General features: G+C 35.9%; 3 protein-coding genes, 1 long non-coding RNA gene and 1 other non-coding gene across 7 annotated transcripts; 3 read left to right on the top strand and 2 right to left on the bottom strand.

Annotated features, from left to right (window-relative positions):
- Positions 1-2,329: 2,329 nt before the first annotated feature.
- On the bottom strand, positions 2,330-9,950 carry LOC144551130 (uncharacterized). 2 transcript variants are annotated; one of them, XM_078298958.1, is made up of 8 exons: positions 9,803-9,950; positions 8,365-9,091; positions 6,883-6,995; positions 3,971-4,750; positions 3,568-3,616; positions 3,232-3,476; positions 3,008-3,112; positions 2,330-2,840 (listed from the first exon to the last, which is right to left on the bottom strand). In XM_078298958.1, exons 2-8 carry the CDS (start codon positions 9,076-9,078, stop codon positions 2,606-2,608), a joined length of 2,241 nt encoding a protein of 746 aa, XP_078155084.1. In that variant the 5' UTR covers positions 9,079-9,091; positions 9,803-9,950; the 3' UTR covers positions 2,330-2,605. The 2 variants fall into 2 exon arrangements, with proteins under 2 accessions (XP_078155084.1, XP_078155085.1); XM_078298959.1 differs by lacking the exon at positions 9,803-9,950 and having other exon boundaries at positions 8,365-9,133.
- Positions 9,951-15,564: 5,614 nt separating this feature from the next.
- Positions 15,565-15,637, top strand: TRNAA-UGC (transfer RNA alanine (anticodon UGC)). The gene has a single exon. It is a non-coding gene; the product is annotated as a tRNA-Ala (tRNA).
- Positions 15,638-15,648: 11 nt separating this feature from the next.
- LOC144551142 (Pentatricopeptide repeat (PPR) superfamily protein) lies at positions 15,649-20,379 on the top strand. Its single transcript, XM_078298983.1, has 2 exons — positions 15,649-17,306; positions 20,361-20,379. Exon 1 carries the CDS (start codon positions 15,781-15,783, stop codon positions 17,275-17,277), a length of 1,497 nt encoding a protein of 498 aa, XP_078155109.1. The 5' UTR covers positions 15,649-15,780; the 3' UTR covers positions 17,278-17,306; positions 20,361-20,379.
- On the bottom strand, positions 18,429-23,261 carry LOC144551141 (Tetratricopeptide repeat (TPR)-like superfamily protein). 2 transcript variants are annotated; one of them, XM_078298981.1, is made up of 7 exons: positions 22,477-23,261; positions 21,450-21,666; positions 20,590-21,069; positions 19,822-20,025; positions 19,583-19,720; positions 19,279-19,467; positions 18,429-18,648 (listed from the first exon to the last, which is right to left on the bottom strand). In XM_078298981.1, the coding sequence occupies exons 1-6, from the start codon at positions 23,139-23,141 to the stop codon at positions 19,279-19,281; spliced, it is 1,893 nt and encodes a 630-aa protein (XP_078155107.1). In that variant the 5' UTR covers positions 23,142-23,261; the 3' UTR covers positions 18,429-18,648. The 2 variants fall into 2 exon arrangements, with proteins under 2 accessions (XP_078155107.1, XP_078155108.1); XM_078298982.1 differs by lacking the exon at positions 18,429-18,648 and adding an exon at positions 18,657-18,750.
- On the top strand, positions 22,134-22,661 carry LOC144551144 (uncharacterized). Its single transcript, XR_013510769.1, has 2 exons — positions 22,134-22,297; positions 22,383-22,661. It is a non-coding gene; the product is annotated as an uncharacterized LOC144551144 (long non-coding RNA).
- Positions 23,262-23,865: the final 604 nt, after the last annotated feature.

The following is a 23,865-nucleotide window of genomic DNA, read 5'->3' on the forward strand; positions in this document are numbered from 1 at the left end:
AGTACTGGATGTGCTATTATACCATGTGATAAGGTAATCCTTGGTTTTATAGATTAGCACAGTGACCAACTAGGATACAATGAAAATTTTAAAGAAGACAAAGTTTGGATAAAAACAGTCAAAACCATAAACCTCGATGTAAGCACCAGTATGTCAGCTCCATATTTCTCAGCTAATTTACCCAATAAGCAATGGAATCTTCTTTCCTTTCCCATTCAATAGCTCTTTTTACATGCTTTCTCATGCCTCTCGGCAATCTTCTTGCATATTCCATTACCCTACAAACAACAACAACAACAACCACCAAGCCTTTAGTCCCAAACAAGTTGGGAGTAGGCTAGAAATGAAACCCAATCATAGTCACAAGGTTCTTGCCTAATTTGGAAGTAAACCTCTCAGATCATAATAGAATCTTCTTTCCTATCCCCGTCAAGACCTCCTTTTACATGCTTTCCTCATGCCTCAACATTCTTCTTGCATATCCCATTGACCTCTATCAAACAATCCAGTTTTTGCCTAATTTGTAACAAACCTCTCAGATAATAAGAGAAAACAACAGTTGATCCAACGAAAAGATCAAAGGGATGCAGAAGGAGGATTTAGGAGGATCATGATTTCAAAGTCTCGGCTCATTGCAGTTGGCCACTATTGTTTGGTAATCACTGGCTGCTTAATTTTTGGAACTTCGGGAAGAAAATAAAAAAAACAAAATAAATAAAATGTGTATGGTCTTTTAATGGGAAAATGATCTGGGTACAAATGCTCTGATCTTAGCAGTATATAGATATTGATAGAAGAGACACAGATCGCCAATCAATCTGTCTTATTTAATCAGGCAACAGAGACTGATTTGGGCCAAGCCTTTCTGTCCAATTTAGGACAATGTAATCTCACCCATTTAATCTAAATTCAGTAAATTTATCACTTTCAGACCCCCAATTCTGTCCCCATTATTTGTGGTCTCTACTCTTAAATGATGGAAACCATTTTTCATTTGATGCTTATAGTGAGCGTTGAGGGCAAAATTGGAGCAATTTAGGCAAGCCAAATTCTGTGTGAATTTGTACAGAATTTTATATAGCTGATACCTCTAGGATTCCCACCAATGAGCTAAAAAACAATGTCTTGATAAATTCCAGTATAAACACTTTTGTTGTCTTATTTCCATTCAGGTTTTAGTTTATGAGATCATATGTAAAAGAAAAAATTGTTTCGAACTTCTGTTTCTATCAGGAGAATTTAATTTGGGAAATATCACTCACTACAAAACGAAGTAGAATAGAGATGTGAGATGGCTCCAGAGTAGATTGCTCTTTCTATTTTATATTAAAATTGCACCAACATTTTGAAGTACTTGGAAAGCAACCACATTTAGTTATCAGCTTTTACAATTGACCCGTCTAATTCTATAACTCGCAAGAATCTAAGACAGACACATACTAATTCTATAATTTGAGCGAATTTAATCAAATATAAGCAGACGCTCTCTGGTGCAAACATGGGGACGAAGGGTATCTATCTCAAGACTTCTCTTTTCAACCTGCCACCATGTTTGACTGAAGAGGGGTCTTCTAGAAGTTTAATAGTCGGGTTCTTGCAAATCATGTCCCGGGTTGGCAGACTCGAGGAGCAGTTGGGATTTTTCCTCTAGCTGCTATTGCATCTTTGCGAAAGGCTGTTTCTCATGTTATGGTAAAAAAAAAAAGGCTCATGACAGCCACTGGCATTGCCTCACTGATTTCACTGGCTGCTCTAGCTGGGGCTTCTGTGCTCTCAATGAAAAAGAGATCAAAACATGGAGAGATGTGTCATTTGCATTATATCTTTTCAAGAATCCTGAGTACCCCTTGCCTTCTGTAATCAAACAATGGAGAGCGGAAGGAGCCAGCTTCAGTTTGCGAGTTTTGTCGAGTCTTCGAGTACTAAAGATGATATTGCTAAACCTTGAAGAATATGATTCTAATGAAGTAAACATTCGGTTATTATAACTTAACATTTCTTTATAATTTGCAGCTGCATGATTTGTTGTATTACAACCATTATTAAGTGCACAATTGTATGACTCGGTTAGACTTTGTACGGTTCATTGCCTTCTGGAGAGTGAACATCAGCAAATTCCAGGAGCTCTTATCTTTTAATTTTAGTATTTTTTTTTCCACTTAAAGATGAGTATAAATGTTATTAATAAATACATTCGTGCATGGAAAAGAATGATTACAGGTTCTAAAGATGATCCAAAGTTAACTTGAAAAAAAGAAGAAGAATACCTTACATGATTGATCCACTTAAAGGTTCATCCTTTCTACTGTATCTGTACAGATTTGACAGCTATTTTCCGTATCCATGTTTAATTATTATTGAACCCCTTGAAATATCTACTTAATTAGAATTCAGACCCCACTACTGATATATGATACACAAACACTACTTCACAATATGGTTCCCTTACAAGAACACACTTCCAAGCTTATCTAATGTCTACCAAGATAAATATGGGGCACCAATATAAACAGAGATCAGCGGATCAACAGAATTGACCATGGGGATTAGAAACTAGAAGTAAATTAAAAAATAAATCAAAAGTCAGTAAGCTAGAATCTAGATTTTAGAGTGATAAACAGGGAACTCCATGAAGAGAAGCTGTGTCAATTTGCAATACAACAAGCGTGGCATGCCTCTGAGCAAGATTTGTCCGAGGGGCAGTTTGGGGATTTGAAGTGCCCTCTGGGTTGACATGTCGACTTTGAGTGTGGTACTTGCCTAAGCAATTTACTATTGCGTATCTTTCCAATTCTTGCCACGTCAATTTTAAATCTACCAAACAGCTCCTTTTGTCCAACCTTAAGTTTAGCAAATATCGGAAGTTAGTTACAATGTAATGATCAGTTAGGATTTCCTACAGTAGCAGCCAAAGGCCAGTTGGGACATGTATCAGAACAGTAGTAGTTGCTGTTTTATCATTTTCATTTCATATTATTCTTTATTGTATTTGGTTTTTGTTATATACCTTAGAAAATGGCTCTCTAAAGTAGTGGACTTTTGCATTATTTTCTCAACAGCTTCCAATAAAGTACTCCCTCCTGCTGACTTGCCACTGAACTTTTGGAGCATCCTAAATAAAAGAAAGAAAGAAAAAAAAAAGACCAAAAAATGACAAAAGTCACAAATCATTAGTACAAATATGATTTCGCGGAACATGAATTTCTAGCTGCTTTGACAGAAAGTACTTGCCTATCTGCAGCACTAGAATGCAAAGAAGAGTTGTCCCTAGAAGAAATTAAGGTGCAAGCTTCTTCTAATGCAGATCTACTAACACAGTAAGTGATCTTTTGATAAGCCAATGCAGCATCTTCTGTTAGGTATTCATATTGTAAAGCTGGAAATAGTTGCCAAGTCAGCTGAGTTGTCAGGATAAGCCTCTTTCTAATTAGGGTTTCAGAAGGCACATCTTCCTTTAATTTGGTTATATCCTCAACCTATATCACAAGTACACAAGAATCATGATAAATTGGGCATAAAACAAAGAGAAAGAATTAAATTCATTATTGTATTTGAAAGTAGACAAACCTTCTCGCTTAGTCTGTTAGTAGCTTGTGGCCACCCGTGCTCTTTGATCCTGTAAAGAGTAAAATTTAGAGATTTATTGATTTTTCTGATAGATACTACTCCACCAAATATGCACTTCAGCCAACTAAAGACTATGCCCTACCTCATGGTAACAAACAAGTACCAGTTCAGTCCTGGCAAATCTGATACTATTTTTTTTTATTTTCTACTGGTACTTCTTTTCAAAGGTCCTACTGGTGTTCAATATTTGTATATGATTGACAGTTTATTCAAATAGAGATCATAGTTAAGAAGTTTTTGAAAAATCAGAAAACAAGTGTTTTGAAAGTACAGGTACTGTAAAAACCTGAATGGATACCAAAATTGCTCCAGTTGGCATGGATCCCTAAAATAAAAAAATCACCTGGCAGTACAGAGCCTTTGATGAGACCCGTCAACAACCCTGAACCAGGAAACAAGTGCTGGTGTTTCAACTCTTTGCTTTTTTGGTCTCGGCCCCACTTCAAGGGGCCCCCCATTGCAACCCCTTTTGGGAGATTTTGCACCAATTTGCAGAGTTGGGTCTTTCCTGCCAGAGGAGTGTGAATATTCCTTCAGATTTTTTACCTCATCTGAGGAAATGCTAAGCATTCTTGCATTGTCATGAATATCTTGCTTTTGGTCTTGGTTCCATGGGTGCATTGAAACTTTAGCAATACCAGGTAAACTTTTATCTCCTTCCATCTTTGATTGGAACAACATACTAGATGCGACCTTTGCTGGATGGATGCTGGCTAGATTTTGTTGCACCAACGATACGTTCCACAAGTTATTGACCATAGGATCGAGTGAATTTTCAATAACAGATTTACTTGCATTGTTGATGGTGTTACTTGTCATTTTTGTAAAATCAAATGAATTAAAGATTGTATCCTGTGAACACAAGGTGCTCTTGGAATCTAAAATATCACTTTGAGAAATGTAATGATCTATCTGGGGTTGGTTAGGGTTCAATTGAACTGAAGGATATTGATTGTGAGAGAACTGTTGATTTGAGATGAATTGGTTTTGCAAATAAATTTGTTTTAGTGAGTTTTCATAAGAAGTTGATGAGTCAGCAGTGACTGATTTGGGTATATCCAGGGAAGTTGTAGCATTACTCCTTGCTCTCTCTACCTTGCGGTTAGGTTCCATCATACATTGACTGAAAAGAGCATTGTTCTTGTCAGAAATACAATTCATGGGTATTTATTTTACTTTATCAGTAGTTAGCAACATGAATTAATACACCACCCTGTTTCAGTAATCATCAGCCAGTATATACTAGTACTGCACTCACCAGTATGGCACTAATGTAATTAATTTCGAACCTTAGGTTCCTTATGACTTTATACCTGAAACAATGCTTAATTAACTACAACAAACCAAAACAAAATAGAATTTTCTTACCTGGCAGTTACAAATTTTCAGATAAAATAAATAAAAAAGGTCCTATATATACATCATATATATTAAGATGCACACTCGTGGCTAGAAGGATGCCATTTTTTATTCATAAAAACTAATATCCAACTTTAAGAAATGAGGGGTGGCTTTTGACCTAAACATATTATCTCATCAATGCTGTTTGTGATATATTGTTTTATTTCATTACAACATTAAACCAAGTATAGCCCATGCCAGACCTTTCATCCCAATGCAACACCAAAATCAAACTATATTTTGTCAAGTAACATTTAACTCGATTTCTCAGTGCAGAGGTAATAGAATAACAAAGGTAACAGCATCACAATTATTACAGGAATGGATCGATCATCCATCCAAGACACACTCAAGTTGGGCTTATGATGTATACGGCCCAATTGTTGTATACAAATAAGTATTGTGTTTTCAGTGAATCCTGGCCCTACCTTTTCTGCAACCCACCATAAACCAAAAGACAAAAAACTTTCGGTTGATGAACAATTGAACGCCCACTTTTCTTCTTTATTTCCTAATGAATAAAAGAGAGAAAAACTCTTCTTTCTATTCATTTGTAGTGGAAAATCCTTATTATCCTTTCGAAGGTTTAGATAAATGAATATTTCTGGTGATGAGTTCTTTAACCATCTCCCAAATCAAGCCACAGTAGTTCCCTGGGAAAACCGCGCAGCAATAAACACAGCATGCAACCACACCTATAGTGGTGTATATATAAACAACCCCATCCCCACTCTTTACCTTGCCCAGATAAGCAATATTTTTCCTTCAAAGGCACAAAGAGAGAGATAAATCCTTTTAAGGCTATAATCAAGTTCATGACATTGCAGGTAATAGTATTATGCATTTATAATTTTTGCTGAAATCATTATTGTTCGCTAATATTTTTGCATATTCTTAACAGTACTAATGCATGTAGTTAAACTCATATCTAACAAAATTGCAAACATTAGTTTGAAAACATTTTCTCTTGTATATATTAAATTGATGAAGAATTAGATCTTTTTCTTCTATCCTTTTTTTAATATCCAAGGCACTGTTTTCTTACTAGAATTAGAAGCATCATCTCCCTCAATATAAGCATTCAGTATTTAGAGAGGAAATAATCCAGAGAACAGATTAGTTATAGTAACAGGTTTAGTAAAAATCAGAGCAATTTTTTCCTTCTCCATTTCTTTCCTCATTAAAATAATTATAGAATTTGTCAAGTTAACTATTTATTAATCTACTTGCTCATAGAATTTTTAATCAAAAGTCAATGAACTTCCCAATTAATTTTACCAAAGTCATGCCCTTTTTCTCACAAGTACATAGAAATTTAAAATTTGGTGTGTTCCTATTTTGCAGGATCAAATTTTTAGAATATTCACATGGTAAATTCAAATTATTGTTTCCGTAGCATGGATACTGTATGAATTCTAATGGAGGAAGGTACTCAAAATAAAGCCCTTTACAAATCAAACTAGGTTAGAAGGGAATGTTGCATCACTGCTGATCCACGGATACCCATGATCTGGGAATGTAGATGAATAGCAAACAATGCCCAGCTCTAGGGTTTGTATATATTGGGAGCTGCACACCTTTTCTTATCTCTTAAATTGGTTTGAAGAGGACTCTATCTAGTTCTAACCCCTCACTCACAAATCATCTTGCATCTGGTGATTATTGAGGTTTCTAGGTAGGGATCAACACCAGAATATTAAGGGCTTAAAAAGACTAAATACTGACATGTTGAAGACTTGGGGATACAGGTGCCTCTTTCGCTCGGGTATTAGGGATATATATCTCTCATATAAGTGCTTAGTTTAAAAATAAATATATAGATAAGAAAGTTTCTCAATGAATTATTCATATTACCTTGCCATTGGTGTTATATGCTGAGAATATAAATTTGCTAATGGACCAACTGAAGCTCCGTCAGAGCAATTGCTCTGAAATGCATGTCTCGGTTCCTCCTCCATTTCTTTCATCTGAGAAATACAGAAGATGAAACAATCAGATAATCATGGTTTTTGCTCAAATGGGTCTGCATTATTGAAACTTTAGATAAATAGTTTCCATGCATTAATGTCCGTCTCATTTTGACAGGACTTTTTTTTTTTTTTTTTTCTATTTGTGGTGAGACTTTATTGAAAGGAGGTGCTATTTTCAGTACTCATGTTCTATATTCAGAGCACAAGGAAAATTATTTAGTACGAAAGAAGGAAATAGTTATCCATTGGCTTAAATGGAGTAGCTGGTGCCTTTATATGGAAATTAATAAATTGCTATTGGTAATTATGATTTTCTACAGCTTACACTAATATGGTATTGTATATAATATTTAAAAAAAAAACACCATTCTCAAGTAAATCACAATTCTCCGTAACAATCAAAAAGTAAAAATTAACATGTCATCTCTTAGAAATTAAATTTGCTTTCTCATTTAGTCAGTTCAGTTGTTCAAAACAAACTGAGTTAAAAAAAAATTAACACTATGCAAACAAAAATCTATAGCATAAAATGAATAAGAGTCAAGAAGTAATTTTAAACAAAGAATAATTTGACTAAACCTTTCTGCCTAGTAAAAATTTGTATGTCAAACTCCAGCCTCATGTAATGAATTTTATTAGGGTCTGTCTAAATTGCTGCTGGCAGCATTTCGGCAGAGGTGCTGCCGGGGCTATATTTAGCCGTGTGATGTCCAAATAACAAATCCAAACCGTTAGATGTTTAATCTATATTATAATCTACTTGGAGACCAAATTTTACATTTTTTCGAATTTTTTTACTATATATTAAGCTGGTTTGAAAACTGCTGATTTCAGTAAATTTCTGTAGCATTGAAATCAGCGGTTTTCAAACCAGCTTAATATATAGTAAAAAAATTCCAAAAAATGTAAAATTTGGTCTCCAAGTAGATTATAATATAGATTAAACATCTAACGGTTTATATTTGTCGTTTGAACATCAAAAAATAGAAAAAACAGTGGCAGCACCGCCGGCAGAAATGCTGCCAGCAGCAAATTAGCCACAGCCATTTTATTAATATCATATAACATTTATAAATTCATGTCTTTAAATTATCGAATCATTTTATCTGAACTTTAGTCAAGTTGTTGATACATTTTCATAAAAGGTCCTGAAAAAATATTATAATACTTTATTTCCTATAACATACTTTCTTATTTAAGGAAGCATTAATGCATTAGGCTCATCTACATAGAAAAATATTATTTAAGGACAAATTTGGTATAAAAACATAAAATTTATCTCTGTTGCTGAGCACTCATAATTTAAGGACAAATTAGGCTCATCTCTGTTCCTGACAGGTAACTGGTGAAGTAAATCCTGACTAACCTGCTGATTTGCTGCAAAATGTGGATTTCCAGAAATAACACTTGAATATTGAGCTGGTAGATTAAAGAGGCTCTGGCTACCACTAACAGCAATGTATGGAAGATTCCAGGTATGCCCTTCATTTACAACAAAATTTGATGGCTGATTTGCAGTTAAGGTGCTTGAGTTGTTTGAAATTGATGGTTCCTCTGGTTTTTGAAAACTCAAGCCACTCCATTCCTCATGCAAACCCGTGTCGCTACTGGAGGCCTCCACTGCATCCTGCATAAGAGCGCTCCAGCTCCCACTGTTGATAGATGCAAAAGCACCACAACACCCCTCCTGTGTCACAACATTCCCTTGTGAAGTTACCCTAGTAGAAGAACTGACATCATCATCAGAGCCGAACAATATCCTCTCCTCTGTAGGGTCTAGACTCGTCAGACCACTGCCGTGCTGATAGTTTACGGTGCATTCTTGTGAGAATACTTGTTCAGGTAGAAATTGGCCAACTAGAAAAGGGTTTATTTGAGAAGGGTAATTTGGGGACTGGCTCAGATGCTGTGGACAAGATTGTATAGTTGTTGCGAGAGGTAGTTGATAGTTCTGTGATAAAATTCTTTCATTAGTGACATTGGGAATATAAATTTGGCCAAGTGGGTTTGGCTGGTGCAACAGTTGCTGCTGCAATAGTTGCATGGCATCCTGATTCTGCCATGACGGGAACTGTGACATGGCTTGTAAATTACTGAAAAAAAAAGAAAAAGGAAATGAGAGTTAGATTGAAACTGCTAGCAAAAAACTGTAGTAGTTAATAAGCAAAAACTCTCAGATACTTGAATTAACTAACAATTAACAAATCTAATATATGTTTCATATAAAGTAAACATTTACCTAAACTAGCACTAGATTTGCATTCTTAGGCCATGTGTTAATGTACTTTACTAGGAAAGTAGCTTCTCTGTAGTTCTGCTACGCTAATTATACATGAGGCCAACTTTTGTTACTTCCATTGAATTTTGTCAGAGCGTAATTGAATGGTGAAGCCTATTACGAGCTGTAGCCATCGTACAACAAATAATGAAGGAAACCAAAGTTAAGTACCAATTTGCTTAGTTTGGAACATCAACTAACTAAGATCAGTAACAGTCTAAATTTCAGTGGCACTCGTTGTGCGGCAATTGGTGTTGTAAGTTGCTGGAACTGCAATCCTTCGAATCGGATTTTTTTTTCTAATAGAAAAGGACTCGTTACACAGACCGTTACAGACAAATTCAGATGGGATTCAGGTCATGATTTTAACCACTTAAACAATACTGAGAAACTTAAGCTAATTAACATCGACACCTTAAAAAGAAAGCAGTAATTCCAGGACAAAAAAAAAAGGCTTTCTAGATTGATTGCAGCAACGATTAAATTTAGAGGAACAGAGTGAATTAAAATTCTAGTAGCTTCATACTGCCAAATTTATAGATAGTGAAGAACTCAAGTGTGATCTGTTGAACTTCGATATCTCCGAAATGGCGCTCCAGCTGGCTTCTGTTTCAACAAAGAAAGTACTCTCTCTCTCTTTCCAGGAAAGAGCAAAAAAGAGAGAGGAAGAAGAAAGAGCAGGTCTCCGGTTCGAGTCAATATCCTCTGAGGTAACAGAATATTTCTGTTTAATTCCGCACCGTCCGATCAGAATGCGGGCCAATCCGGTCCTAGGTGGAATGCACGAGGTCCCTTCAATATTCGTGGGAATTCTGATCGGACGGTCATGATCTAAACTGAAATATTCTGTTACCTCCGGTTCGGTCTAAACCGGAGCAGGAGGCTCGAGTCCGAAGCGAAGAAAAAATAATGAGTGCGATTAAGAGCTCATCAGAACCGTCCAGTTCCATCTCGCGCGTCTTCAGATGCATCACAGGCCGTTCGTTCTGTATGAAAGAGACTCGGCTGGGATCGACAGATGCTAAGACGGCGACTAAACGCACGTTAAAGCGGACTTAGACACTTAGTGGAGGTCGGTGGGTGGCCCTTTGTGGAGTGTGTGGGTGTCTCTGTTCTTCTGTGGCCAGCAAAACAATTCAAGAGGTACAAAAACTTTCTGACTCGAGCTTTACACGGTGTTATTTATCTGCAGAAGCCCCAGAAAATTAAGTTGTCACGTTGGCATGCGAACCGGTCACTCGCCGGTAAAACCAGGTATGGCCGTATCGGATCAATTTACTGACTTTTAATATGTTAATACTATAGACCCCGGTTCATATGCGACCGTTAACTTGCGATCAACTGTGTTTCTATTAGATTATTAGATTAAGAATCTAGAATTTTATTAGATTAATATGAATAAGAATATTATTTTGTTAAATTATTAAATAAAGGTATATGTAAGAAAAAATTTCATTAAGTTAACAAAGAATGGTAAGGACCTTTTCATGCTCATCATCAAGATAATTCATAAGTGTAAATTATGTATATAATTATGATTCGTTTATTTAATGATATAGTATTTATTATTACTGCGAGATTGATTTATATATTATATCATTATTAGTAATTTATATTTTTTAGAAAATAATGTGATCAAGTGATATAATATTTTATAAAATAATGTAGTTTTTTGGGTGGGGGTCCTTATTGGGGGGCTTGGTCGTTATATTTTATAATATTATGCACACTATGAGTTTAAAGTGATATAATTATTTGTTCGACGTACTTTAGGTTCATTAAGTTATCAACTCATTTGATAATTATTCATTATGTATCTATTATTTTCCATAATAAAAAGTAATACAATAATATTTAGTGGATAAAAGCTAAAATTTAAATGGGTACTTCTTTTAAACATCTTCATCTATTCATCTGATACACATTGACATTGTGTGATCTTATAATTAACTTATAAAGGAGTCTCTTTTTTTTTTAAGATAAAACATTGTCATTTTGTGCCTTTGCAATGTATACTTGGACTTTTTTTTCAAGATAAATTAAAACATGATCATTGTCCATATTTGTAATAAATATTATCGCTTGCCGAACGTTATCGAAGGACATTCTCTCCAAAATCATGGCAACTCTTGAATAATATGCAGTTGATTTTGAAATCTCAATTTTCTCCGAGTGGTAGGATGTGAATTTTGCCTATAAATACAATTATACAACTCAGTTAGCATAGTGACAATGTGTATTAAACGTTTTTTTTACATTTTCAAACTGAACTCCGAATGAAACACAAAAAAAACGTATAATACGTTTTATTCACGAATAAACACGAGTCACGAATTATTCGCGATAAAAATGCGAAAAAAGTGATTTTTTTTTTGTTGTACCAGATTATTCCCGAATTATATCCGAATCACAAATTCTTGATTCTGCTGAACTGAACCCAAACCCGAACTATTCGTTTGTCACTGTGTCGGTTAGCAAACCATTCCGTTTTGTACATTACCTGTTGCATATTTCATTACATGGTAGGTAACGTCAAAACTGTTGAGAACGAAAAGGACTAAACTCGAGGCCGTCGGATCAAACCCATACACGAATCTGTATAAATCTGAAGGATCAGGACAGTCCGGTCCAACGCTGTACATTCAACTCAAAAGTTGTTTTTTTATTTATTTAATGCATCACGCATTAATTATGAGACAAGAGTATAACAAAACTAAAAAATTGAAGATAATATAAACCCTCGTTATGGTCGGAATTAATATGCATACTTTATCACATCATATTGATGAGTGAAACCTATACATTAATTGTTGGTGGTGTTGATCCTCTAATTATAGTTTCATGTTGAATGCAACGGGTCTCGGTCACTTTTAATTGTGGGTGGTGTTTTTATTGTAATAGATTATTATAACTTGTTGTTATATTATTTATTGTTTTCGTTGCATTGAAAAACTATATATAATTTTTGTTATATTTATTTTTAATTAAAAAGGAAGATAAATATCAATCTGATTGATATTGTACGCATTCTTAATTAACGTAAATTGAACGACATGCGACAATTATATGCATGGAAGAAGTGCGAGAAAGTTAAAAGAAAAAATTAATCACTTTATACAATATAAATCAGTAGATAATACTTTATGGGTACATTAAAAATCGGATAATTTTTTTTTTAATTATGTTTTTTGTGGGTACATTATTTATGGGAGAAAATGCTGAGTGAGTCAAGAACTCAACATGTATTGTTGGGATCTAATATGCTAAAATCAGTGGGAAAAAAAAGAAACAGGGGCACAATAGTTTCACAAATGCTAAAATCAATTTTCTGTGAAGAAAAACCACGACCAATTTTCCTGCGGCCAAGTTGGTCTTCTTTAATTATTATATATATAACGGCGTCAGAATACCATCTGCACTTTAAGCCTGATAGATTATTTCCTGCCAAAAAAATAAAAAAAACAAAGTCCAATTTTTAATACACGTGTGCATGGAAGCATTTATATATGCTCTGTATGTCACCGTCGCCTCCAAATCTGCCGTACTTGGAATGTTCTTCACTTCTTTGTACGGACATGCTTCAGTTTAGGAGCTGTTACGTGACAGTTTCTTTTCCAAACGAGAATTGCTTTTGTGATTTCTATTTGATGGGTTCTAGGACCCACAACAAAATAATATTTAAAAAAAAGCTAGCAATTCAGACCAAAAGCAAAAATCTCACATGTGCATTGAGATATTCTTTTATTTCTAAAAACAAATTGATACTTTTTATTGAAATTAAAATTAACTTAATTTTTATTTAGTGCTTGACTATTGTTTTTATTTTTTTTATTAATTTTATTGATGTAGATGCTCATACGAAGAATTCAATTAGTTTAATATGAAATTAAAAAAAAAAACTTTTTGACATTTTTCTTGGCCTCCAACATTTTAGTGTGAGGGTCCTGCTTATAAAATAACAAATTTGATACTCCAGATAACTTGAGAAACATCATAATTTCTTTTTTTTTGATATAGAAAGGTGATTTAGCATATCATCTTTCATTTAATTGTCTATAAAGAACCTCCAATCCGGATTTCAAACTTATGACCTCTCACATCAAAAAACATGTACATTTGCAACTAGACAAAATTCTAGTTCCTGAGAAACATCATAATATTATTTGAATCCTGCTCTTTGTGATTGGAAAATAATCAAAATATTAAAGCCATCTTATAGCAAAGGACATAATAGGAACAAATATATAGCTAGAGTACGGCTAACGCGCTTCCTCTAGCATATGGGCCGAAATGCTTCCGGTGGAAAGTTGAAATTTCAAAATTCAAAAAGTCGATCTGAACCGTTCATCTTCTTCTCCATATTAATATCTGCTTGGAGACAAAATTTTACATTTTTCTGAATTTTTTTACTATTTATTAAGCCACTTTGAAAATTGCTGATCCAACGGTGGCTTACCAAACAGTAAAAATCAGAAGCTACCGTTGGATCAGCGATTTTCAAAATGGCTTAATAAATAGTAAAAAAATTCAGAAAAATGTAAAATTTGGTCTCCAAGCAGATATTAATATGGAGAAGAAGATGAACGGTTCAGATCGACTTTTTGGATTTTGAAATTTCAACTTTCCACCGGAAGCATTTCGGTCCATATGCTAGAGGAAGCGCGTTAGCCGTAGTCTATATATAGCTAATATATTATCCATGGCATTTTAGCATGATGGGAATAAATATATATAACCAATTATAACATTTTTTTGTGAGAAAACCGTTGAATTAAAATAAGACACTTAAAAGATGCTTAGCTAGCTAGTTATATTTTTTTTGGAAATACATTCGCTTTTAGTTTAATTCTCCATTGAAATTTTTCGATCGACACTTTTATACATGTCTTATTCATCCGATCTCAGATAAAATACCGAAAATTGGAAATTATTTGGTGATAAAGGCCTTGATTAAGCCTCCGGGTCAGTCCTTTTGCAGAGAAATTGGTTCAGTATTTATTTTAGTGATTTTTAGAAAAGAAGGACAAGTAACACTAGAGAACAGAGAAGAAGAATTTAGACGAGTGAAAGCAATCAGAGGCGGTCTGATCGGAGCTATCTGACCTGCTTTGAGATTTGTACGAATAATTTTAAGATTTTTATAGATCAGCATACAAATATTGAAACAGATCGGATGATTTGAACCGAATATCAGATCGAATTTGATTTTAAAAAACCACCTCCCGCTCGAGAGTGGGGATGAAGATTGAAAATAAATGGGCACCGATAATTTATTGAGTTTATATCCGCTGAGACAACTGAAATTTTCAATTTTATTTTAAACCGGATCATATTCAATTTGGAGCTTGATTATAATGTCGGGACAGTATTAATTGAAAATTAGTTGCTTTAAGAATTTGAATGGTTATTTAAAAAAAAATCAACTCAAATTTTGAAATATTTTAGTGAATACGAATTCTATTTATTTGATTGGTTCCTCCTGCTAAAATTTTCAGCGATGTACAACTCATGCAAATGTTCTATAATATGTACCCCTCATCGAGCTATATAATAATTTCTTTGTAAATTCCAACCGGGGATCAAATTTATTATTTATATAAACTCTCTTTTGCTGTAATAAAGACTCAATTTATTCTTCTAAGAGTGAGATTATGGTAATATGGATATTAGTCCGTACTATAGAAACATCTTTTTATTTTCAAACTCTAAATATTTGATCAGAACTGCTTAACATAATCTCCATATGAAAATGTGACTAAATTTTGTATTTTTTTTTTACTATTTTTAAATAGCTTGAAAATCGCTACTTCCTCATGCTAAAAAATGTTTAGATCAAGTTATTTTGTATCTATTTAAAAATATACTAAAATAATTGTAAAAAATATAAATTGTAGTTTACAAGTACATTTTCATATGGAGATCATGCATGTTGAACGGTCTTGATCGACTATTTGAATTTTAAAAATAAAAATATAGAATTATAATACATATCAATATATACTATACATATTACCATAGCCTCACTCATTTTCTAAATACACACCCTCCCAAAATTTTCAATAGTATATTTATATACTAGTGATACACAAACTTGCACAAACTTTAATAAATATTTTCTTAGAGAAAGAGATGAAGGCCTAAATGGCGGGCTTAGTGCAGTAGCTGAGTGGCACGATTCTTCGTTTCTCTCGAGAATATCTAAAAAAGGTTAAATTTTATCAGAATTCATTGATAAAAAAAAAAATGTATATAAAATTTATTTAATAATATTCTTGTTACAACGCAACAGGGGATGTAGCTCAAATGGTAGAGCGCTCGCTTTGCATGCGAGAGGCACGGGGTTCGATCCCCCGCATCTCCATATAATTTTTTTTTTTTCCTAAACTTTGGTCTGAACTTTCCCGCTGGAGTCTCCGCTCTCGGCAAATCAAGCCAGAAAACCCTTCCCGCCTCATCGCCATCCCATCTCCGTTCATTTCCACTTTCACTCTTCGGTCTCCTCCGATGCTCCGCCTCGCCTCTCCCCCCCTCTCCCGCTGTCTCTCCACCGTTACCCCCGCCTCCACACCCACCCCTACCTCTCCAACGGACACAGCTTTCCTTCTCCGCCTCAGCACTATCCTCTTCCAGCATCAGCACTCTCCCGATTCCTCCCTCCACGGCCGCCTCTCCCTCCTCCTCCCCCTCCCTTCCTCCTTGCCTCCACCTTTCCTCCACGAACTCTTCTTCCAGACCTGCTCTCGCTTCCCTCTCTCCTACCGCCCCCTCCACCGCTTCCTTCTCTACCTCCACCCTTTCCCCCACTCCTCTTCCACCGCGTCCCGTTACCTCGACATCCTTGGCAAGTCTCGAAATATCGACCTTCTCTGGTCGAATTTTCTCTCCTTTCTTCCTGACCCTAGTATCATTACTCCTCGCCTCCTCTGCACAACTGCTCGGGGCCTAGCTGAAGCCAACGAGGTGAACAAAATCGTGCAGGTATTCTCTTTGATCAGCACTCACAATCCCTCGCTTTTTACTGTTGAGACTCTGAACTTGGTTATTAGCACAATTTGTGAGAGGAAGTTGGTTGACGTGGCAAAATCAGTAGTCTTTAAAGTTAGAAGGCAACTTGGTATTGAGCCCAGTGAGGAAACTTATAGGTTTCTGATCTTGGGATTTTGTCGTACTGGTGAGCTTGTAACAGCAACCAAATTGTGGAATAAGATGGTTGCTGAGGGGCTTGAGCCTGATGTGGATTCGTATCTGGAGGTTGTCAATACTTTGTTTAAGTACAATCGTTTAGAGGATGCAATGCTGATGTTTAAATCTGCAAGGGAGAGGAGGTTTTCTGATCTTGGTGCTGATTCTTATCATCCGGTGATTACATGGCTGTGCAAGGAAGGGAGGATATCATATGCATACATGCTGTTTGGTGAAATGCTCAAGAGAGGGGTTCAATTTGATTGCACCACTTTAGGTGAATTGATATACGGGTTGTTGGTAAGAAGGAGAACAAGAGAGGCTTATAGAGCATTTCATATGGTTACTGAACCAGGGATAAGTTTGTACCATGGTTTGATGAAAGGTTTGTTGAGGATCAAAAGAGCAGGGGAGGCAACAGAAGTGTTGAAAGAAATGCTTAGGAGAGGATGTGAACCGAACATGCACACATACATAATGCTTCTTCAGGGGCATTTGGGGAAAAGAGGGAGAAAAGGGAGGGACCCTCTTGTAAATTTTGACAACATATTTGTCGGGGGATTAGTTAAGGCCGGTAAAACACTAGAAGCAACCAAGTTCGTGGAGAGAACTATGCAAGGAGCTACGGAGGTGCCTAGATTTGATTATAATAAGTTTCTGCATTGTTTTTCAAATGAAGATGGGGTGGTAATGTTTGAGGAGGTTGGTAGTAGGTTGAAGGAGGCGGGAATGGAAGATCTGGGCGACATATTTATGATTTATGGGGAGAGAATGGCTACCAGAGATAGGAGGAGAAATGCAATGAGAGGTTTCTTGTGAAGCTAGTCCATGAATTCATATCACCTGAGGTAACAAACCTTTTTAGAGTTTAAATCCGGTCTGTTCATTATATACACAAATCATAAATTGGTCCGGATTATGATCAGTCAGTCAGTCCAGATTGAAACTCAAAAAAATTGTTACCTCAGAGGATGTGGACTCGCTAATCCATGCTCTCATGTACACATTATGTGGGAATGACATGAAGATTGAGCAGCTATACGATTAAAATGACACTGTGAGCACTTTAAAATCACACGTGGTGTTGGTAGTTGCCGTTCGACTAAAATCAGCCATTACCAATCAGTTGAGCTGTATACATCAGCTCCATTCTGATTGCATTTGTACTTTGTTATTAAATGTATAAATTAAATTTCAGATTTTACACCTTATACACAGACTATTTTTTGCATACTTAATAGTATCCTTTGCGTCCTTTTGTGATGATTCAATTCTGTTTCAGGATATCATGTCTCAAAAGTCAAAAGGATGCAAACAGATGCCCAGCACATTTGCATGCTATTTACCAATAATTAAAGAACTTAAGCATAATACTTGTATAAAAACAAACAACGTAAAAAAAAAGCTCCAGGCCATTTTCATGAATAACATGTAGTAGTAGTGTAGTACCAAAAGCAGGAAGCGAAACACAGAAAATAATACAAGGTATCAAAGGGTAGCTTTTAGTTTAGAAACCACAATTCTACAATGGTGATCCGGATAATAAAAAGAAAACACCAAAACTTGGTTTAGAAAACATAGAAACTTGGCAATAAAGTGTGTTGAGCTATAAAAACTACAAACCAACAGTGTCCCGATAAGTAAGATACAAAGTTTCAGAAGCTTTATTCTAAAGAATCCTATGATCCCATTCAAATTAAAAAAAAAAAAAAAAGGTACTTCGCTGCAATGGTTTTTATTCAGCTCAAAATTCAAAAAGATGTTCGAGGAAAATTGGGGATAGTAGTTAACAGCAGTAATGTACAAAATAAATGAGATAGAAACTTGGCAATAAAGTGTGTTGAGCTATAAAAACTACAAACCAACAGTGTCCCGATAAGTAAGAAACAAAGTTTCAGAAGCTTTATTCTAAAGAATCCTATGATCCCATTCAAATTAAAAATAAATAAAAATAAAAAACAAGGTACTTCGCTGCAAAGGTTTTTATTCAGCTCAAAATTCAAAAAGATGTTCGAGGAAAATTGGGGATAGTAGTTAACAGCAGTAATGTACAAAATAAATGAGCTACTCAAAAAACTTGTACGGGCATTTTCCACAAACCAATAAAAGTAAAGGGGGCACAGTTGAACGGGTCCATGGCAATTTGGAAGGGTTCAATTCCGCTGTGGTTAACGCCTTGAAAAGCAGGTCCTGCAATTCATGGCATAAATAACTGTGAATATTCAAACTCAGGGCAGCATATTAATGGCGCTAAACTGAGGTAGGGCCTCAATTATGAAACATACCCCCTACCTAAATTTACAACAAATATAAAAAAATCAAGTAAAATGAAGTTTTGGGACGAAATCTGTTGACAGTGTATGAACTTGACACCCTTCACAACTGTCAAAAGTAATTTATAATTTGAAATCTGACAGTTGGACATGAACTATCCTTGTGCATGTAACAACACATGATCAAATTTGACGTACATTTTAAAGTTTCACTAAATGGTTTGAACTTTGTAATGGGCTTTGATGGAATATAAATGACACTTAAAAGTTGTACGAATTATGATAGGCGGCCAATCAATAAGGCTAACAAGTAACAAAAGGCCTAGAATGACATTTTATTTTTACAATATTTTTGGCTTGACTGAGAAATATTGTCGAGTTAACCTTGGATCCCAACCCTAGTTTTAGGTTAAAAAGATGTACAAGAATACACTCATCGAGACTTGAGTAGAGGAAACTAAGATGCTAGTTGTACTGGAATCGTATGATATAGGAACCATGTCTAATCACTTTTTGAGTAAATTCAGAAATAACAAGCAACATTTACCTATTTCAAGTATTGGGTACTATACTCGAGGTTAAACAACATCTCCCTTCGAATCTCATTTCCCATTCTAATCTTAAAATCTCTAGCCAGATTTTGAACTTTATCATCACTATCATAGTCCATTTGGCGGGAGCACCTTCTCCTGACTTTCTTAAGCATCTGCTTTGTAGGCACAAAACCCGCCTCAACCTAACATATGCCAAAGAAAATCAGAGTTCAAGAACCTCTTTGGTGTTCAGGAAAATAAAAACAAGAAAAGAAGAATGGAACTTCTTGGTAAATTGAATCAAATGTTCATACATACCATCTCACCAATGACTTTTAATGCTGATTTAGGATCCCGATTTATAAGATGAGCATCAACAATCAAAGAGTAAGTTGTAGCGTTTGGTTTAACCCCAATGCTCACTAGATGCTCAAAAACATCACAAGCTTCAATTGTCTGCCATTAGAAAAAATCACCTCATAAATTAATAAAAATTGGTAAATACAAAAGGAAAACCAAGAAAATATCAGGATGTAAGCAAAATAATCGTACAGTACCTTTTGATGCTTTCCAAATGCATGGAGCAAAGCATTATAAGAATGAATGTTAGGTGTCACGCCAATCTTCTCTAAGGCCTGGAAGGTCTCGTAAGCTCGGTCTAGATCCCAAATATTTGCACAGCCCAATAACACACAATTTAGAGCAGCAATCGACTTGTATGGTTTTTCAGCTTGGCACCATTTCTCCAGCTCAAGGTACACCTGCACCAAATTGCTGAACATCAGAGCCAGGATACTGATACAAATATTTATGGAAAATTTACAAACCCATTAATAAATATTCATGACTAGCACTGTTTGCTCAGAGAAAATATATTCTACTCTAGATGAGGTATCTACATCACGACACAATTATCAATCAAGATTGTTGCCCCATCCAATGCATCCTCCGTCTCATTTTACCATGTAGCCGAGACTATACAATCCAGATTATCCCAATTGATGACCTGCCAGGTCAATTTTTTATAATTTTTTCATATTGGTTGGTTTGTATAGGGAACACAATTTTGAATTTCTTTTCCTGGGTGTCACTGCAGGTCTACATATGGATAGCAAAAATGACATATGGAGATAAGCTTCATGTTAATATACATTAATAGAGCTGACAACAACATGACAAACAAAAAGAAATTAAAAGAAAAGTTGCAATAATGCATACTGGTTTAACCATACAAAAACATATGACATGAGGAAGAAATGATACATGGAGATAGTTTTCTGCAATGTCTAATATGGTGATGTAGTTTCTCAAGGGGTAAACCATACCGCATCAAGCGAAGAGAAACCATTACGTGAACAAGCTATAACCAATGGATTCAAGGATGTGAATGGAGAGAACAGCTCAGGATCAGTATTCTCTGCATCCCCATAGGCCATCTCAAGCTCATTGAGCGTCTCGAAAGCCTTCTTAACCTGCCCAAGAGAAGCATGTGCATTTATCTTCATGAGATATGTCTCTGGATTCGGCATCTTTTTCTGGCGCAGTGATCGTTTCAAGATCTGCCAGCTCCCATCAAGTAATTTCGAGTCATATGTACGGCTGGCTGTGCCGAGTGCTGCAAGAGATAAGCCCTCTTCCACAGAGAGCAGCACCTGTGGTCGCTCCTTTTCGCCATGCTCAATCCATCGTGCAAAGAACTCAAGGGACTGGTAGGCAAGTTTGTTGCTATCTGATTTGAAAGCAACTTCTGCTATGTGATGGCACAAATTCCAGCTGGGAACCAAGTTCTTGTTGTCACCTGATGCCTGCGAGGGGGACAAAACATATACACTAAGAACATACAACATTATAAGCAATTTTTAGTTTCAATTTTATATTTAATGTTATGTTACCTTCTTGATTAACTTTTTTTTTTGCATTTCCTAACTTGATTAAACCCATTTTTTAGCACCTAAAGTCTTCACAAAAAAACTGCTACCTAAATAAATATCTCTATAATCAGTTTTATCTTATCTGGCCTTTTACTAATTTAAGTATCCTTACCGATCAGGTTCAACACTTGTTCATATCTCCAGGTACCATAAGTAATATCCACATTAATCTAGAATATAAATAGTAAGTTAAAAAGTTATATGTATCCATAGAAAATCAAAAGAGAAGAATGCACATATATGCATAACCATACCTTACATTTATCTATGAAGGATGTAGCTGCATCCGGCTTATTAGAGATTAAAAGAAATTGGATGCACCCATTGTAGATGCTTCGATTTAGCGTTTTTCCAGATTTGAGCATCAAATCCAAGTATGTCATTGACGTGTCAAAATGTTTACTTCTAATTAAAAGACCTACAACCAGATTGAAAGATACGTCATCTGGCAAAGGGCCTTCTGCCAGCATCCTGAATTTAATTCAAAAGAAAAACATTTGAAACACCCTCAAGCAATTTTGCATGTGTGTGTGTCCTGCAATACTTATATATGGTAATGGTAACAAAATTGTAAAAATTACATTAAAGGCCACTGGACCAGATAGTAAATGCAGCTTTCATCTGCTACCTACTATGCACATGATTATAACATATCAGACTGATCATATATAATACTTAACATAAATAATTATTGAGGTAACAGCATAACTTAGTTGTAATCTAGATTCCTTTCATGGCATGTTGCGATAGAACCCTTAAAAATCAACTTAGAAAATTATTACTATGCACAACAAATTCACTACTTTAAAAGTGTATCCTAATTTCCAATATTGTACAATAAAGTTGTCCTCAATATACAAATATTGTGAAATTAATGCACTCAAAAGCAATGGTAAAGAAAAAGAGACCTAAAAAAGAGACATGGTACACAGAAGTTGGATATATCGAGGAATATATATTACTAAAAGGTTCATATATTTAATTTCCACCGAGAACAATATCAACTCAAATAGTTTTACACAGATCGGAATTTTGAGACTAACACTTTCTGAACCATTTTTGCGCTTCATTGCATTTTCAACAACGCAAATGAAATACCCAGGTAACTTATACCTAAAATAGCTGCTAGAACCTGATTCTGACAATTCGACAGAATTAAAATGCTATGACGCAAATGAAACACCAAGGTAACTTATGCCTAAAACAGCTGCTAGAACCTGATTCTGACAATTTGACAGAATTAAACTACCTAAACAACACTGCCGCTGTAATGATACTTACTTATCAAAAAGCTGTGTTGTGGCAGTGACAAGTGCTGTTTTTCTGTCCTCCTGACTGACACCGGTCTCATATTGTTGACTGTTTATACTTTCCAGTTCTTTAACCATTGACTCGAACACTAGATTATAAGAAGCAGCATTAGGCTTTACATCAAACTCCTGCATCTGTTGAACTAGATCCAGCAACAGAGCAGAATCCGCTCCCATCATAAGTCTAGCTCTGAGATAATGGTTAAAAAGATTCACATCGGGCTTGTTTGGTTTCCCGAATCCATCTAAGCTCCTGACCCAGTACTCAAACACAGATTGGATGTCATTCCATCTCTGTGATGCCATGTAATCAGCGAAGAGATTCAGGAGACCGGAGAGGTCCATGGTTGGGGAGAACCCCATCATGCGAGCGGGCACGACAGACTGGCCGGGCACGGGGAGGAGAGAGGCGGCAGCTGCAGCCGTCGGCTGGGGATTCCTCCAGTTCTCATTATAGAAGGGACTCCCAGTGGAGGGATTAGGAGGGAGTGGGGTTGAAGAGGAAGGCGGAGGTGAGGGTTCGAGCTGGGGCTCCTGCGAGAGGGGTGGGAAGGTGGTGATGAGGCGGAGATGCGAGGAGGGAAGGAGTTTGGGGAGAAAGGCGTGGGATCGGAGGAGAGCGGACTTGGCTGCCATGGACGATGGGGAAGAGAGGTTAGGGTTAGGGTTTTAGGCTTTTAGCTCGGAGAGGAGAGACGACGTGATAGGCCTGGTGGCCTTGGGTATCAGTCGATCTGAGTCCGGATCTTCTGAACTCAAATTTTCACAATTTGGGTAACATTTCCGAAGTGGTAATTTGAGTTCAGATCACAATTTGGGTAACTCTTTACTCTTCCGAAGTGGAATGTCCGGATCCTTTGGTCAAAACTCAAAAAAAAAAAATCTGCTTCACAACACGGATCACGTTAATATCCGTGTACCAAATATATCTAACGATCCGGATCTAAACTCAATATTTGAAATATTTTAGGTGATTGAAATTCTAGTGACTTAAGAAGATGTGCTCCACAGCTTGGTCATTAAGGTTGTGCTCCAGTATGAGAGAGAACGAGGCTATCCTCACAACAATAAAATTTACATCTTAAATTGGAGGTGACATATTTCGTCCAAATCTGCCCTGTCTTTCATCTTCGAACAGTGCGCGCTCCCTCTCGTTCCCCTTTGCTCTCTTTTCGATTCTCCTCTTCTGGAGCAGGTGAGTTGGTATGTGTTGCATTTATGCAATTTCTGAGGAGAGATTATTTTGAGAAAACAATTATTTCATTCAAAAATCAGTTCTTTACACTGTTTCCATTCCTATATATATTACAAACATCTAAGCTACTGTTTTGTTACCGTTTGTACCTTGTACCTATGTACA

The sequence above is a fragment of the Carex rostrata genome, chromosome 3, assembly GCF_964058835.1.
Source record: "Carex rostrata chromosome 3, lpCarRost1.2, whole genome shotgun sequence".
Classification (NCBI taxonomy): domain Eukaryota; kingdom Viridiplantae; phylum Streptophyta; class Magnoliopsida; order Poales; family Cyperaceae; genus Carex; species Carex rostrata.